Source organism: Falco cherrug, chromosome 1 (assembly GCF_023634085.1).
Source record: "Falco cherrug isolate bFalChe1 chromosome 1, bFalChe1.pri, whole genome shotgun sequence".
Lineage (NCBI taxonomy): Eukaryota > Metazoa > Chordata > Aves > Falconiformes > Falconidae > Falco > Falco cherrug.
Genome location: NC_073697.1, coordinates 14,583,215 through 14,601,466, shown reverse-complemented (window position 1 = coordinate 14,601,466; position 18,252 = coordinate 14,583,215). Strand labels below are relative to the sequence as shown.

Sequence of the window (18,252 nt, the reverse complement as noted above, 5' to 3'; positions counted from 1 at the left end):
CATTTGAATCCACACATGGAAAAACTGTATTTAATGTTCATGTTTACATAAATGACTTAACAAGAACAGAGTAGAATGTAATGCTTAGAGACCATCTTTGAAAGCTTTCAGTAGCAAGTCAGCTGCCAGCCCAGGAGACAACACACCACTAAGAACTTTTTCTTCTAGAAGTGGAATCTTATCCTTGACTGCCAAGTGACTCCGGAAATGTTCCAACATATTTTCTTGGATGAGATTCCACATCCACACTTTCTGCTGTCTCCGTCGTTTGGCAATCAACTCACCGCTTGTGAGCATGAGGTCATGAAATTCTGTCATTTTATCCCACATGTCCGAGATACCTTCTCCGGTTTTGGCAGAGATGCGCATTACCTGTTGGATTCAGAAGAATTTTTAAAGCCAAGTAACTACTGGGCTTGAGGGTTCAATTTTTGCATCAGGTAGATCGCATGAAAACTAAGAAATACATAAGACAAGCTTCAGTACACTCACTTCATGAAGCTCTAAGCAAAAACTGGAATGCTACCAATTATAAACGGACCCTGAGACCCATAGTATTTGGGATAAATAGGCCTTGTCCAACTGCTGTTATAATGAGTAAGAATAACTTTTAACGATTCCTTTAGCTAAAAGGTACAGTGTTGCTGTTTTACTGAAATGTGCAGTTAATTACATATTCTAGAAGATATACTCTGGTGGCTACTCTTTTGCACTTAAAATATTCCAGAAAGGAAGTATAGCGACTATTTTTTACATTTGCTTTCCAGACTAGGAATTCATTTTGCCAAAAGTATTTCAGACATCCAACATGATCTTTTAAATGGAACAGCTGTTTTTTAAAAAAAATAGGTCTCTCTCTTTCCCCAGTCTAATGGATAGGATACAGCACCTACACATCAATATTTTCTTTCTTCAGTTATCAGACACTGCCACCACTGAAAGAGACAGATTTCTGATAACCTGTTTAATTAACTGGCCTCAGTTCTTTTGGGTCATGTTTATCAGATGTGACCTCTCATCAGATCTAGAAACAAGAACTACAAAATTATGGCTAAGCCTCAAGCAGCCCAGCAGATTTAAACTTAATTCAATGTGTCAATTTTAATACTAGCGTAGAAAAACCCTCCTTTATATATACACGTATATAAATAAAGGGAGCGAGAGTGTGTGTGTGCGCTTGTTTTATATACCTATATTAAAGTTAGTACTGAATCTTTTCCTTAATAACTTAATAACCTTTTAATACATGGAATACTGCATTAAAACTAAAGGCCCACAGGATAAGAATTCCAATAATCTGGACATTGCATACACAAGTAGATGAGGGCTTTGCCCCAGAAATTTTATTATGTGAGAAATTTAAAAAAAAAAATAAAGCAATAAAGGAAACACATGAACAAGTGAAAGAACGAAGATAATCATAGGCTTCGGAGTTATAAAAGAGAGAGAGAAATAGTTTGTGGGACATTTCAAGATATGCATAGTTTACAAAAACCAAGACAAGTTTGTACCACTACTGATGTTAGTAATAGGTCTGCTAGTGCTGAGATTGTAGCTCAGGACAAAGAATCACAGGGAGCAGGACTGGCTTTGCAGTGTTTCCTGGAGCACACCTTGAGATCAGAGGTGAAACAGAAACAGAGGCACTCCAACTCTCTAGCACAATGTAAAACTAAACAACAGAACTGAAATGTTTATGAAAGAGCTCAGGGGAGACTAGTATAGCTAGATGAGATGTTAACAATCCTAACTAATTCAGCACTTTTTCTGGGGGAGGAAAGAAAAAACAAAACCACCAACACACCAACAACACAAATCTGCAGCCAACCCCCCCACAAACCATAGTGAAATACACCAACCTTTGGTCTCCAAACCTTTGAACGTCTGCGAAGCAGCTTCAGAGCACTAACATATTCAGCCTGTATTCTTCGTGCAGGCACAACCAAATCACCATCAGCTTTATTTATAGCAACTAGATCTGCCATCTCAATTATACCTCGTTTGATACCCTAAACGGAACATGGGAGAGAAACCATGAATACCCAGAAGGAATGAGACGTGCTGAATTATCGCAAAAAGCAGGTCAAAATGCTTTGCTAGTTTCTCGTGGCTCTTACTGACTTTGTGTTTGTGTATGTGCTAGTCATGCAAGAGTAGTACCAACAGCCTCTGCCACTACTAGTTATTACTTTAACACAAGAACACTAAATATGGACATAAGTTTACATGATAACCTCTTTCATGTGTAGACTTAAGTTTAACCAAAACATGACCAAGTCTCCAAACCTATTTATATTGATTTCTGTTTTCCTCTAATACAAAGCCACTCCCCAAAATCACATATAACTAGACAGGCCAAAGTCAGTCAGAGATTATCAAAATTTTACATTCCAATACTTCCAAAATCAAGGGGGAATATCAGATCCTAACTGTGCAATAAACTGGTAAGACACTGAAAAGACTTCAATAGTAGCAGCGTAATTTACAAAACACTATTGAGACAGACTTTCTGCACAGGTACTACACCCTGATTTAAGTTCCTCTCTCAAGTCCTAGGTAATACTTAGTAAGAGAATCCAACAAATACCTGTAATTCATCTCCACCCGCAGGTGGCAGCAGTAATATAAACATATCAACCATATCAGCCACAGCAAATTCCGACTGTCCCACACCTAAAAAATGAAATCCAGAGTTCACCATTTATTGCAAACTTTCAGTCACATTAATGACAGTAATCATGACAGACCCCAGTACTGCACCACGAACAAATCCCTCTAACAAAACAGAGACAACAGGAAACAACAGTTTTTTAAAACGTCGCTTTCACAAAACATACAGGACTAGAAAATTGACAGAATGGGCATACATTTTCAACCAGAGCTCATGAAAGCATGAGAAAAATCAAGGATGAAAGTATGCAGTTAGTAACACACCTTGTTTAGACATCTTAAGAAGATAAATAAAACCCTAAGCACATACCTACTGTTTCCACAAGCACAACATTGTAGCCTCCTCCTTCACATAGCAGAATAGCTTCATTCGTCGTCCTTGTTACGCCTCCCAGTGTCCCTCTGGTTGGAGATGGTCTGATGTACGCATTCATGTCTCTTGACAACTCAGTCATCCGTGTTTTATCACCCAATAGAGAACCTTCAATGTTTAATGTTACATTATTTCAAAAGTGCAAAACAGCCAAACTTCCCTCTCTCCCCCACCCCCAATAAATTAGTGAGAAAAGACAGATCTCAGACACAGTCATTCTAATAAGAATATCCCAATAGTATCTGCTCAAGAGTTTGCTGAGGACTGGGAAGTTACTGCCTGGTTCTTCTGCCCATCAAAATTTGGAAAGGCCAGATATGCAGCAGACCTTGCTGCTATAAAACATGAAGAATTTGTTCTACGTCAGAATGAATTCTACAGTTCCTGATGGCTTTTTGAGGCCTATACACAGCAGGCCACACAATCAAATCTTTGCTGTTTCTGTCCAAAGCGACAAATCTCTGCCTTTGAATCTGATTATGTCCTGACGGTGGGTGTTTGTTTTTAAGAAAGCTGTCATGCATCCCTGCCTTCTTTCCATTCATACCAACTTTAAATCGGATTCAGTGAGATCTACATGCATGACGCACATTACAAAAGATCAGATGCTCAGTTCTTCCAACTGTGCAGTCTTGTTATCATACTTCGCTATTCTATTGATGTGCCCTGAATGTATGCATTTAAGAATGTATCTCTTAGCTCCAGGTCATTGCAATGCTGAAGGTTTGTTTTTTTCTTTATAAATAATTACACATTGCAACATCTTCTCTAACAGTATAGAAGCTGGAAAAAGGAATGCTGTTCCCTGGCAGCTGCCCATTAAAAAAAGATCAAAATCAAGGTTCTATTATTTATATCAGAGATGCCATTAAGCAAGCATGGCCAGTCTATAACTTCCCTACAATTTTTGATTTGAGTGTGACAGATTACAGCCACACAACTTTGAAGAATTTCAAATTTAGGGAAAAAAACCCTAAACCAAAAACATGCTGTGAGACAAATGGTCAATGGTACTGCATTAGGAGACCCTGAAACCAGTATAGTTGACAGAACTCCAAAAATTCCTACTGAGAAGAACTAATGAATGTTCTAAACTCCAACCAAATCTACATGCTCAGATTGCAGCATCCTCTAAGCAGTTTTAAATTAACATATGTCTCCTGCCCAGTGACCAGCATTACCATTGTGAAATTTAAGCAGAAATGAATGCCCTGATACTTCTTCATTTATAGGGAAATAAATAAATAAATAAATACAACTAGAGAGAGAAAACAGCATCCATCTAAAGTTTCAGACAAAGAAGTTGTAAGGCAATATTTGAATACTGGGGAAAAGAAAACATGACAAAATTAGGACACATATCTATTTCCCAATTTTGTATTACATGGGGGAAAAAATCAAAACATAATACAACAATTATTTTTAATAGTTAACTTTTACATGCCCCAATTTTTCCTTCATTTGGCCCAAAGAAATACTCCTATCATTGACAAGGTGTCAGAAACCTGACTTAAACTTTAATTCACACTCACCACCACTTGTACTAGAGGAAGGGTCTACAGCCAGCACAGACACTTTGTACTTTCTTTCTGTAAGCATTTTCCCAAAGCATTCTATGAAAGTTGATTTCCCAGCACCAGGAGGACCAGACAACCCTAAATCATATTAGAAAGAATAAAACATTTCATAAATCAAATAAATAACACAACACAGGAACATCTAAGTTGATAACAATTCATGCTTTAACACAGTATCACAACAAAGGCAAATGAAAGCTATGCCACAACCGCTAGATCCAGCTAAGATGGATCTATTTATAATTCTAAATCACTTGAAACACACTACCTTGGTTCACCCAACGCAGCAGCACTTACTTCACCACCCCTCATCCTACCCGTACCAACATAACATTGGCTTTACCCGTCTCTATTTCCATACTGACTTATCCTTCAGAACTTCAAATATCCTAAACCTGGATTTTTCAGATTTACTAACTATTTATAAAAGAAACACTCTAAAAGCAAAAGCCCTTACCTTGAAGGGCTAGTATTTCAAAAAATAAGGCGATTTACTTGCATGTCAAAGCACACCAACTAAGATTAGCACCAAACATTCCTCACTCCTGTGCCCAACTGCTTGTTCTTACTACCTCTGCACACACATAAGAGATAATAACTGGGCATGAAATACTTTAGTTGTCCATCTCTTTGTAAGCAAAAAACGTATTATAGTTCCCAAGATAACCAGGTTCAAGTCTCCTCAGCGGAACATTAGGCTGCTTTAAAGGCCATAAAACAGGAGGGTAAGTGGTTTTGCTTTTGTAAATTGAAGAACAGATTCAGAAAGTGTTCAAGAAAACACCTTCTTTGGGAAAAGATCGGGTCTGCTTAACTACATTCTTCCCTATCCAAGGGCATATAATAGCAGTACCAATCTGCAAACTACCTAACATTTCAGCTTGTAACAGTTATTCAAAAACCACCAAACAACAGCCCCACAAGAAGCAATAATAATTTCTACAGCTTTTTCAAAAGCATTTGCCAGCTCCAGCCATACTGATATTGGGCAAAAGAAGTGATCTAGATCGGCAATCCAAGTGACCCAAGAGATCCAAGATTACAGACCACGACACTTAACAGTAATGATAACAAAAAGTGAGGACTGTAATTCTGTCAAAGCAACTACTGGACAGACATAAAAGGACTAACCCACTCTAAAGGCAAGTGGCTTTCCTTGATTTAACTTTTCTTGTTCCCTGTGGTAGGATAATACCTTCTGAAGAAGCACCTGGGCTACTTTCTTCTTCCTACTCTGAGTTGATTCTACAAGTGTAATAGCTTCTGCTAAACAGGCTCTGTGACCCTGGGTTAGTCCATTGTAAAGTCTGTCTACAAGTCTTTGTTCTCTATCAGGAAGTCCCTCGATTTGCTGGTCAGGGGCCACTTGCTGACACAGTTCTCTCCTCAAACCGCTGGAGGAACATATCCATGAACATATCCATTTTGTAGGACAATGGTGCACTGGCCCAAGAGATTCAATATGCAGTAAATCTGCTCTGGAAGTGAAGTGACAGTTCACGAAGTAAGTTCTTCTAGAGAAATAACAATGAGGGAATCTCAGCAGCAAACTGGGGATCTTCATCTTGTTTGGAATTAAAAGTACCAGAGGTATCAGTTCACTTCCGTTTGCACATCCCCTAAAGAGGAAAAAAAAAATTGTTTTTACTTCCTTCAAAGCATCTGTAAGGACTCAAATGAAACCTAGGTACGCAGGCAATCATCAGCTTTATTTTATCCATACCTACCATTTTAAATACAACAGCTCCCTCTTCCCATTAAAAAAAAAACAACAAACCAGAACTGAAAGAAGCTACAGAATCTTCAATAGCATAGCATCTCTCTATTATCATACTTAATAAACGAAAACATTGTAAGTAAGCAGGTAAATAAAAAAGTGCTTCAAAATAAGACAGCCTCTAAGAGCACACATAGTACCCTAAAAACCCAAGAACAAACCAACCTTTATGCTTACTGAAACTGCTGTATATTCCACTTTCAGGGCTGCAAGGTTTTTTCAAAACAATTATTCAGGATGAGCTTTTTATACCTTATTTCCAGAAGGAAAACACACACGCACCCCCCACCCCCCAAAAAAAAACCCTCACCCCCCGACGAAGACACCAGAACATTCAGAAATGTGTCCAAGGAGCTGAAGGCTCCCAGCGGACCGCCACCGAGCAGCAGGCCCAGGCGCAGCCTCCACCTTCCCCAGGCCTGCTCCGACCCACCTCAGCGCCGCCAGCAGCCCGGGACGCCGGCCCACGGAGGCCGGGCAGGCCGCTCCCGAGGCCTCGGGGGAGAGGCTCACCCCGGCCGCCCCACCGCGCTCCCGGGACACCCCCACCTCACCCCACGGGCCCCAGGCCCCACCGGCACCCACCGGCCGCCGCCGCGGGGAAGTGACGCCTTCCCGCCCAGCCGGAACCGCCCGGCCGCGGCCCCGCCGCGCATGCGCCGCCGGGCCCCGCCGCGGCCGTGAGGCGGCAGCGCTACCCGGCCGCGGGGCTGGCGGGTGGCGAGGGTGGCGGAGCCCGACCGGCTGGGTCGGAGCCGCCGCGTCCTGCTGCTCTTCGCCAGGCGTCCCGCCCCTCCTCGGCCTGGGCCGCGGCTGCCTGCGAGCCCCCAGCGCCTTCCCCGCTGCGCCCTCCTCGCCGGCAGCGCCTCGCCTCTGGGCGGCACGGCGGCCACCCGTGGCACCGAACGGCTCGGCGGCCTACCGGGCCGCTGGCTGACACCACGGGCACCCCGAGCCAGGGCCGCCACCCCGGAGCGCGCCTGGAGCCGGGCCTTCCGCAGCACATGGGGCGAAACCTCGCCCTAGCCTCCAAAAGCGATCCCAAACCCTAATCCAGCATCCTGGTGGTCTCACAAACCAGCTAATGGACCCGGTCAGTGCGAAAAATAACCCCCTTGAAGGAACGTTAAAGACTAACGCAATACAGCACAGGGACGCGGTGCAGCAGTGGCGCCCAAGCCTCTTAAGCCCTCGCTCTGGACCCACTTCTCATCATTTCACAATGTAATTAACCGTTTCCCTGCCCTGCCCCTGTAAGGAAGGATGGTGCAGATCACCCTTTCTCTCCGACACAACAATTTACTATTCCATGCTTTCATTTCAGATATCAGAAGGGAGAAGAAATCCTTCAACCCACCCAAAACATGTTTATTTAATAATTTTCTTTTCAGTCTTCTGCCAAATTAAACCTGATTTTTAAAATTTCCTCTCGTTGAATGCTGGTTTGTTCTGTTAATTTTTGTATTTTTTTTTATTTTTTTTTTATTTCTCTAGTCATCTTACCCTCCCTTTTCTGCACCTCTTCTTATTAAAGTACATGCATTTATTTCCAATAAACAGAAATGCACACAATCTGCTGTCTGAGCCGTTACTAGTGCCTTACAGCAATACTAGCACTTTCTAGAACACCTTAGCCTTGTTCACAGCCCTATCAGATTGGCAGTGCAACTGATGGACTGTATAAAATAACAAAAGTTTTGTTCTTAACTGCTGAATGCACAATTTTATCTCATTCCTATTATTCCGGTCTGCAAGATTATCATAGACAGAGAACGGAACAAACCACTCTTCAGAGTTGAAAAAACACACAAGTTTGCGTCCCTATCAGCATGCGATGAAACCACAGCAGAAAGAAAGAATTCCCACTTCAAAATAGCCTTGTGTAGTGTTTCTGTTTAACCAGATCTTTATTCATCAGTCAGCACACACCACTATCATCTCTTCCTTAAACAGGGTTTCTAAGGCTCTCCGTTTCAAGTGCTGTGCTTAAACCTAGGTAGCACATCCTCATAATTATTTTAATAACAGCGGCAACAACAAAAAAGCCGTTCTGCTGTGGTTTCATCACAGATCATTGATCCTGCATCGTATTCCACTCGCGTGCTTTCATCTTGAATACTTTTGTCGTTGACCTTGTTGCAAGAACTAAATGAACAAGTACACAAAATTGCACGTTTTGTCAACGCTGAGGAGGAGAGTGAATTGTTCAGTGCTGCGTCTATGATAATCTTGCAGACCGGAATAATAGGAATGAGATTAAATTGTACATTCAGCAGTTTAAGAACAAAACTTCTGCTATTTTATACAGTTCATCAGTTGCACTGCAAATCTGGTATGACAATGAACAAGCATGTTTTAGAGCAGTCTTCCTACAAGAACTCTTTCCAAGACCTTGCACACTGGTGAGGTGTGGAAATCCAAATTGTTCAGGTCCCCCCCTATCTCCTCAACTCCATTATTCAACAAGTTTGCTTTTCTCCAGTCACAGACTATAGTCCCCAAATGTCAGCTATAACAGGATGACATCCTATTGCATCGTCAATTACATATACTTCTTCTTTCAATATTCTGGCACACAGATTGCACCGGTCTCCTAGAACTGTGCACTCTATCATCTCTGATTTTTACTCTAACCTCATCCAGAACAGGCAAAGTATTTCCTTAGAAATTGGACCATATCTAGAGTCTCCTTAACCTATATTCTGTCATGTTATACAGTGCTTTTATGTTTCCCCTATGGTCTTTTAACGTATGTGACCAAACTTTTATTTTTTTGGTCTTTATTAAACACAGTCCAACGAAGTTTGGTCAGACTTGCTGGTTTTGTCTTTCTGATCTCCAACATACAGAGTTCTCTTGGCTCATGTGTTCATTTACCTGGTCATTATTAATTCGCTTAACATCCTAGCTCAGGTATTCAGGAGGGTACTTCAGTAGCTTTCCACATCAGCCTCTTTGTTTCTCTCTTTTTCTTTGTTATTTTTTAAATATTTTTTTTGGGGGGGAGGGGTGGTGGTGGTTTGTTACTGTTGTGTTTTCTTTGGGGGGGGTGTGTGTGTGTGTTTGCTGTTTAGGGTTTTTATTCCAAATGTAAGTCATCTTCCTTTTTGTGTTCTCTCTGCTTCTTCTCCCCAGGGGTGTCAGAAGAATAAAAATGTGCATCCCATAGTTATTCCATCACAGTCTGCAAATTTGTCCAAGATTTAAGGAAAATGATCTGGTTTAACCTCCTTGCTGAAAATCTACCCCAGGTGTTAAAGAAAACGGTACTGCTTGTTAGTCATGAAATGGCAGTCTTCCTTCTAAGCTGACACTAAAACATCCTGTAAAGCGTTATTAAGTGTTGTGCCATGGAGTAAGGGTGGAGGGAGGCACAAATCTTCAGACAAAATGTACAACTCAATCCTAATCGTTATAAAAATAATAGAAAAAGCCTTCTGTAACTTCTCACAGCAGAAACAGTATGAGCATTAGCATCTTTGCCAAATTCCACCATTCAAATTTACATGCTAACTGGCTTCCCTGTGCAATTTTAGTTGGATTTGTTTGTTCTTTCTTCCTCTGGCAGCACTACGATTTCCCTGTTCTGTTCACTTCCTCTTTAAGAAGTCCCAAAGTAATCTTTCTGCACATTATTATTACAATGGTACTTAACATGTTCATAAGACATAGCTATAAAGCAATGCCCTGCAAAGGCAAATACAAAACTAACAATCTCTATGATCTAAATGAAATCACAACAGGACAAATAATTGATGAAATTAAATAAGCAGCAGCATCTTGAAATTCACCAGCTTTTCCCTGAACATACAAAGGTGTACTTCTGCTAGAAACTCTATATTGGTCCCTCCCTCTGCACAGTAGGAGGTCTGACATATCTACAGTCAATACTAGTCACGGTTACAGAATTATGAAATTCACATCACTTACAAGGAAAAATTAGGATTTCTTAGAGATGACATTTTATTTCATCAGTTCTTTCTCCCCCTGTGAAGATGGGAAGGCAGTTAAAAAGGCTTTGCCATGCTCCCAAATGCCCTTCTGCACTATGCCTTATTGCAAAATGAACTTCTCATTCAGGAACACAAATTCAGTGGCAATTCTTAACACTGACCACTCACACTGTACTTGCAGCATAAGACCTAGTTGTCTTCACTCTCTCTCTTCCCCCAACATTTCTTCATTCTGCATGGAACAGTCCACCCTGCTCACTTGCAAATGCATGTTCTCGGGTAGTATGACCACAACTAGACTAGCGGTTTTATTGCTATCACAAGCAGCCCAAGAAAAAACCCCAAGATATTCCTTAAACTACATTAGAAATTTAGGCTGATGTAACACAGATTGAAGTTCAGCATTCAAACTCTAGCAGGGTCGATCCTGCAATCACTACTTGCCTGTCCTCCAGCCCCCAGGAGCCATCACTGCAGTGCTCCCCCTTCTGCAGCTATGAATTAGACCCATTGCCTGCCAACACACAGGAGAAATGAGAAGTCTCCTCCATTGCAACCTACAACAGCTGACCAGAGCAGCAACAAGTGTCAATCTGTGGTGAGGATTAAATCCTACCTGCTTACCAGGTTTAGCCAAGTTACAGAACAACTTGAGCCCCTGCCATAGTACAAACTGAAACTATAGTGGCAGCTGAATGACCGTTTCTCCTTTATTTCACAGGACACTTCTCAACTCATTTCAGTTTTCACACAAGCGGAGAAGACTGAACTAATCTCCTCTTTGCAGCGCAACACTACGCAAAGTAACTGCTGTTTACAGCCTTATTTTCAGTAAGAAGCACTAACTAGCCTTTTAGGAAGAACAGTCTCAGCACTTTAGACAAAATATTTCTGCCTCATCTTAAAAGATAACCAGACACCTGAAATAAAAACAATACTATGCATATTCACAGCTGAAAGTTTGCCCGTTTAAATGCAACATGAACCCAGGCCTCAGGTTTTGCATCTGTGACTTCGACAAGGAAACAGCACAGAGGAAGCAAATCTCCCGAAGGCTCATTAACAGCTACACAAACAGGTGTTTGCTGCATACGGGCATTTGAAGGTTTTACTAACAAAGACCAGGATAGCGCAGCAAGCCAGCTCCCTGGCTAGGTCTGGAGACAAAAGCCTTACCACAGCTTTCCAGGTTCAGCAACCTACAACGAGGGGATGGCATGCTGGTGAGGAGCTGTAAGGTTGTCAGAGCTGTTAGAGCTGCCTAAGAACACGGAAAAAGAAATTTGCTTTTAGTCTCTTGTAAGTCTCAGCCAAAGCTCAATCTGAAGATAGAAGGGGGAAAATTCAACTTAAACAACTATGGTTTATATTTGTGTAACATTTTTATACACAAGGGAGCCGCAGGCTCTTGACAAAACCTTACTGCAGTGACTTCCAACATTTTGTTGTTGGTGTGAACTGAGCTATGACTGCACATTAGTGAGAAATTACATCAACCATTATAGGAAAGTTTTGTACTGCTTATGCACAAGTTTAATTGTCCATGATGAATTGCCTGATATAAAAGGACATATAAAGGGGACAGAAAAAAATATTTTCTTATAAAAGCAATTATCTTTTCTGCAAATGTTCACATTTCTTAGAAAATAAAAATAAAATTATTATATGGGCAACCCCCCCCAAACATTATTCATATAGACTATTGGTGTAAAAGCAAGTTAAATAATATTCTCCAAGACTGACTCGTTAAAATTATAAACCTGGAAGGCCAAGCCACTTGCCAGTAAAATACTAATTTTTTCTTTCAATTAAGAAAGTATTTAAAAGTTTGCCTTAAAGAGTATGTTTTCCTCCATGGCCACCAATGACTCATGATATCAAAACACTTCTCACATAGTTCATTATTGCACAGCTGAAACAGAAATCATTAATTGCCTCCTCCTGATTATTTTCAATATAGCAATGAAACCATAGCAAGTATATTAGTAAACACAGAAGTATAATACAATCCAACAGTTGACTATGACAAGGCACCCTCATTCCCAGCTACTTTTTGCTTAAGGAAAGGCTCGATTGGCTGCAATTGTAGGAGTTGACACAAGACAGGAGCAGAGTACTGACACTTACAAGTGACTAAATATAATCCTTCTTCCCCCCAGCTCAGTGTGCTAGAGATCTATTACGTTGGTATGATATCAGCACAGTCTTATACACCACAAAATTAATACCTCAGTTCACAAACTGAGGCATACATTGAGGCAAGGAATGAATGATGAATGCATACCTCAGTTTACCACTGTAGACAAATTGAACATTAAGAGTAAAGACATAATCTTTCATGCATTCAAGTCTTTTTCCCTGCATCTCCAAGAGCATCAGTGCTCAGAGGTCTTTGTCTCAGCATCCCTATGCTGAGTGCTTCAGAAGCAGGTGAAAACCACAACTGGCAGAAGCGAGATAGTGGGTAGAACTGTCCATTAGAAACATAACATTTCTGCAAAACATACCAAGACACATTTTCAGTTCCAGGATGACACATGGCCAAGATGAAGAGGAAGACCAAGCCCATGATAAATCTGATAATCAGGATTCAAGACTGAGGTACAGGAAAACCTGAATGTTTTCATTTCGGACCAAACCCGTGGTATGAACAGGGAAGCCTGTTCCCTGCAGTCCACCTAAACATCTTAAACATGAGGCTATCATTTATCATGCAGGAAGTTTGTTTCCCTGGCATGCATGTGCTGTGCACATTGTGTTTGCATGCTTACTCTCCAACATGCCCACAAAAGCAAGACTTTGGTGGTCTCATAACACAGAATTGTTTAGTGATTTAAATGTCCCATTTTTCCAGACAGCTGTAGCAGATGGCAGTGAAAATGACAAAGAGGAAAGATTCTGCTAAGGTTCAGTGTAATATGATCAACCCATCCAGAAATGCAGTAATACAACTTTGTAAATGACCAGCAAACTAACTTAGAAAGGGTTTGTTAAAAAGCATGTTGGATCATATAGTGTATTGTTGCTTTATACCACAAAATAAACCTTTATGCTAATACATTCTATATTTACAAAGCTTATGCTAATGCTACAAAATAGTATGCCATAGAATTAAAATGAAAGAAGAATCTTTAAATAAGACAAAAACGCAAGCAATAAAATTCCAAACTGACAAAAAAAAAAGAAGTTACAATCATAACCGATGCAGATGTGTGGGGAAAATTAGCATACAGAATACGAATAGTAGTAAAAGATTTGTTTCTAGCATCACCTAATAGGGTTCTAGAAGGGACACTGGGAATCCATCTATCTAGAAGTTAGTATTTTTATCTAATTTATTTCCAAATTGGGCCCAGGTTTAGAAAAGAATTCTATGTTCCAACAGCAACCCCATCTCCACACATCATTATATTATCTTGCAAGAAGCGAAAATGTTCCACCAGCACTTCCCGTCCTCACCCTCAGTGGCAGTTACACATTAATTTGTTCTCTGATAACTAGTGTTTATCTTTAGCACACAGAAATAAAATTGAGAAATAATTCATGCGAGTTCCCTTCAGGATCAGTTACTACTTCTGGCCAGAAGGGGAAGCTAGTGCTACGTACGTTTGTCACGCAGCTTGGAGGCATTCTGAACACAGGAATTTGGTATTACTTCATCATCACAATCGTAAATCTACCCTGTTTGGCCGTGGCAGACTTAACAACCTGAGGAACTTAAACACATGGAACATTTATTCGGAGTGCATTCAGTAGGCTTCAGAATGTAAAATATAAAGTCACACCTCTGACAGCATGAATTCCATCTGTTTTGTTTTGGAGAGTTACTCATGGAAGACTAGCAGCAAGTGGCTGTAACGCTATTTAGGAGTCATTTAAAGTGAGTTTCTAACTTTCCAGCAGAATTTTGCTGTTGCCTTCTCTATGGTCGCTGCAGTAAGTCAGGGATCTCCGTGTAACATGGGGCTTACATAGGAATGCCATCTTTTTTCCCCACCTAAACCAGAAACAAAATACTAAGCATAAAAGTTTAACCAGGAGTTCTGTTCCTGTGTTGACACCTATTCAGAGTATCAGTGTGGGGAAAAAACTGAAAATGTCATATGAAAGGTATGAAAAGCTGCCTTGTTGCATAAATCAGTGTCCAAGGACTATATTTTATTGTTGAGAATGAAGAAACCTGCAGTACTCAGATGACTTGTGGTTGTCAGCATCCTTCATCCTTTTCAAACCAGATTCAACTGTATTTATGTTTTGCAATTTTAGCAGAGAGGGAGACAGACTGAACAACTGAGGGTTTTTTTTTGATCAACTACTCTGTTTCAGCTTCTCAGCATTAAAAAGCCCACCTATTTGATCAAAGCTAATTATCGGTCTTACTAGATGGCCTTTCTCACAGTGCGGTGGAAACAAACAGCAGCAGTCTGATGTCAGAAGCTGTATCTAGTTTTGTATCTGTGTGTCCCTGATCTGGCCTAGGCTCAGCCTCCGCGCCCATTTCTGCTAACAGCTTTACCAACTTCCAGGAGTGCTCCAGCTCTCAACCCAGCTCGGCAGGAGGCAGACTATTCAAACCCTCAATGCACAGAACACTAACAAATGAACAGAGGAACACCCAAATACAAGGTTGTGTTACATATACATGCACACCATCCCTTGTCCTTGTTTGCCGCTTGTTCCGAGAGGATATATTACTGGTACTATTTCCTTCTCATGCAACAAGATTGATGCTAGAACACAATAAACGGATGCTGAGTTCTTCAATGAGGATGTCAGCCACCAATAGTGGAGGTCTGACAGCAGGCCTTACAAGCCCATCAGATCTTCAAAATGACCTAAAATGATAAGCAAAAATTGATAGTGTTGCATTAAATGTATTCAAGAAGGCCTCATTTGTTGAAGTGTCTCTTCCCACCACCATCCATTTCCGCTGCATTGTGCACCTACTTATTCTAAAGAAGACAGAATGAATAGACACTCAAAGGATTAGAACCGCAGAATTACTGGGGGAACAAGAAGCTTCTTGAAGCAAAGGGACCTTGATTCTGTCTTTGAAAAAGCTTCTAATATTATATACCAAACACTGAGCTTTAAAGGTTTTTGTTAAAGAGCAGTATCTTTAGTCAAAAAAGCAAATCAAACCCAAAACAAACAAGAAAAAATGGAGCTCAAGTCAGAGCTCTTAGCTCTTAAGCCACATTTCAGAATCACGAGTCAGTGACATTTCACCTCTTCTGTGCTACTGTTCAACTGAAGAAAAAGCAAGTAGTCATTCAAATCCTCACTTACTTTAGCTAGTGTTCTGGAAAAATAGCATTTCATGAGTTAAAGCCTCATGATCTGTCCATCTAATTGTGGAAAGCATAAAAATTCTGATGTCATCTCCTCAGAGTGAATCCATTCTTGTAACTAAGACTATGACAAGAATAGAAATGGCATCAACAATCTGTTTTAATGACACTGTTTGTATCATTTCCAATTACAAAAGTAACATTTCTTTAAACTCATTAGTGCCCTGCCATTATAGCTGTCACCACTTCTACAGTCTTCCTGCTCTGAAAGTGAAGACTCTGAGTAGGTTCCTGTTAGGAATATTGATAATCATCATGAAAAGCTCTTTTCCAGATGGTCTTATATGAGGCATTCATACTCCAGCCGTTCCCAATGAAGGTTAAATGCTATTAGTAGAACACAGTCTCCAGCAGAATGTGAGGTTTGTCACTAGGACAGCTGTGCAAATCACTGATTTTTTTAGCTATACCTCACCTTCATTTTAACTACACAGGCATATGGAACAAGAAGAGGGGAAAATATTCTTGCCTGTTTTGTATTACAGCGGTATGTCTTGATGGGCATGAAAATATTCTCAAGTGACAAAGGGACCCTCAGCATCTGACACAATTCAGTTCTTAAAACGTTCAGACCAAGCCCTAAACACTCACAGCACAGAGCAGGAAAGCATCCAAGAAAGCATCAAGGACAACCATTCTATTCCCAACATGCATTTTTCCAACCTGTCATTGACAATCTTCAATGACTAATTCTTCAAAACCTATTAAGGAAACTTGTTGCAGTGTTTTACTATCTTTACTGATAGGAATTTCCACCCCCCACCATGACCCCAGTATTAAACTAAATTTTATTATCTGCAATTTAAACCTGCTATTTCTTGTTCTATTCCCCATGAAGTAAAGAAAAGGGATTGAACTCTTCCTCCTCACAGCAGCTTTCTATGCATGTTTCAAGACCTCCAGGTTTGTTGCAAAAATGTGAGTAACAAGCCAAGTAGGTCAACTGGAACCATTAAGGATGCTCATTCCTATCTAGTCATCTAGTCCCTATATTCACACCATTTTTATTCTTGTTGCAGTGTTAGCTATCACATTTGTCCCTATTAAACAGCAAGCTAACTTTTCTGCTACAAAGTTACCCATCTCAGTACTTCAAGGGCTTTAGGAGTTAATGCAAATAGAAGGAAAGCTGCTGGCCTTTGTTTCTCACCTTTACTTTCATTAATAACAAAAAAACCCACAGCCTGCTGCCCCCCCCCTCCCCAAAAAAAACCCAAACCAACAGAAAACCACAACCCAAACTAACCACAAAGCTTTTCTCCCTTCTCCCCCTCCCCAAATTTCTATTTACTTCTAACATCAGAAATTGTCCATATATTTTTCCTAGAAATCTGTGTAGCAAATGTCTTCTTATCTTCAGATCACAGAAGCTAGAGAAACCTGCGAAAGTTCACTAGTTAAAGTCCTTAATTCTACAGGGACATTCTAGTAGTCTACATAAAATTAACAGGGCAGACCACAAGTATAACTGTGCAGTTAAGCAGTTAAATCTAGTTTGGTTTTGTTAACATAGTATTAAATGCCAAGACAGATGATAAAAAAAGTTCCTTAACCATAAAATATAAAATCCCCGATTTCTTCAGTTAAGAGCTGAGACAGAGGCCACTGACCAGATCTTCAAAGACTTCCAACTAAACAAGTACAACCCTGATCTGATATTCTTTAGCAAGCAGAGCAGAAGGGAGGGGGTGATAATAAAAAAAAAATAAAAATCAAACCTCGTTTATATGTCACAAATCCATTCCTCTGACCTTTTCATATTTTTTATCATATTTTTAATCATATTTATTTTAGAACAAAACTTTTCATAAATGATAGTAATACAGTGAGCATAGCAAGCTCTGATAGGCAGTTCCCTCACTTGATTCTCTCACTGTGCGCACAAACACTCCTACATTACTTAATGATGACTGCTATCTCTCAGAAGCTCAAACAACAGGGCAGCCTGTATTCTAGTGAAGGTTATTACTGATAAGTTTGTGGTTGGCCTTTCTGGAAGAAGACTACAAGTACAGACCTAATGCTAGTTAACTAATCACATACTTTCTTAATTCACACATTCTGAGTAACAAAGATCACATTTTAAAGTCTGATCTGCAAAAGAAAACTCAGTTTCTTGTGATCTATGAAAAAGGTGACAGCATATACATTTTTCTATTGAAATAAGAGGAAAAGGGGGGGAAAAAGTATCTTTTACCTCCCTTCTTCACTTTAATGCAACTGTTAAAGCTGTTGAGGGGTGTCATCCCCCCTCCCCTTTTTAAAAAAACCCCAATAGTGACTCAGATGCTTGTTGGGTAAATATTTCAACTTACTTAAGAAAGAACAGTAAATACTTAAAAAAACCCACATCTACTTCTTTAAAAGAGTTGTAGTTTAAAAAGGTAACAGATAAACAGTCAAAAAAGAAAAGGCAAAAGCAAAAACAGTTTCATCCAAGGAAACAATCTTTGTCCATTAGCTTAATTAATCTTTTCTGAAGACTAATCTGGACATTCCCCATGATCAATTTCCAGGAGATATAAAATTTAAGATTTTGGCTCAATTATGC

The 18,252-nt window shown here is 40.2% G+C and overlaps 1 protein-coding gene and 1 long non-coding RNA gene across 4 annotated transcripts; one reads left to right on the top strand and one right to left on the bottom strand.

Moving 5' to 3' along the window:
- Nucleotides 1-16: 16 nt before the first annotated feature.
- MMAA (metabolism of cobalamin associated A) lies at nt 17-7,046 on the bottom strand. 2 transcript variants are annotated; one of them, XM_055700364.1, is made up of 7 exons: nt 6,983-7,046; nt 5,752-6,239; nt 4,576-4,698; nt 2,981-3,151; nt 2,588-2,673; nt 1,860-2,009; nt 17-372 (listed from the first exon to the last, which is right to left on the bottom strand). In XM_055700364.1, exons 2-7 carry the CDS (start codon nt 6,182-6,184, stop codon nt 85-87), a joined length of 1,251 nt encoding a protein of 416 aa, XP_055556339.1. In that variant the 5' UTR covers nt 6,185-6,239; nt 6,983-7,046; the 3' UTR covers nt 17-84. The 2 variants fall into 2 exon arrangements, with proteins under 2 accessions (XP_055556339.1, XP_055556341.1); XM_055700366.1 differs by lacking the exon at nt 6,983-7,046 and adding an exon at nt 6,831-6,944.
- An 81-nt stretch (nt 7,047-7,127) lies between these two features.
- LOC114016311 (uncharacterized) lies at nt 7,128-12,573 on the top strand. 2 transcript variants are annotated; one of them, XR_003560709.2, is made up of 3 exons: nt 7,128-7,621; nt 9,533-9,663; nt 11,072-12,573. It is a non-coding gene; the product is annotated as an uncharacterized LOC114016311 (long non-coding RNA). The 2 variants fall into 2 exon arrangements; XR_008730682.1 differs by lacking the exon at nt 11,072-12,573 and having other exon boundaries at nt 9,533-9,733.
- Nucleotides 12,574-18,252: the final 5,679 nt, after the last annotated feature.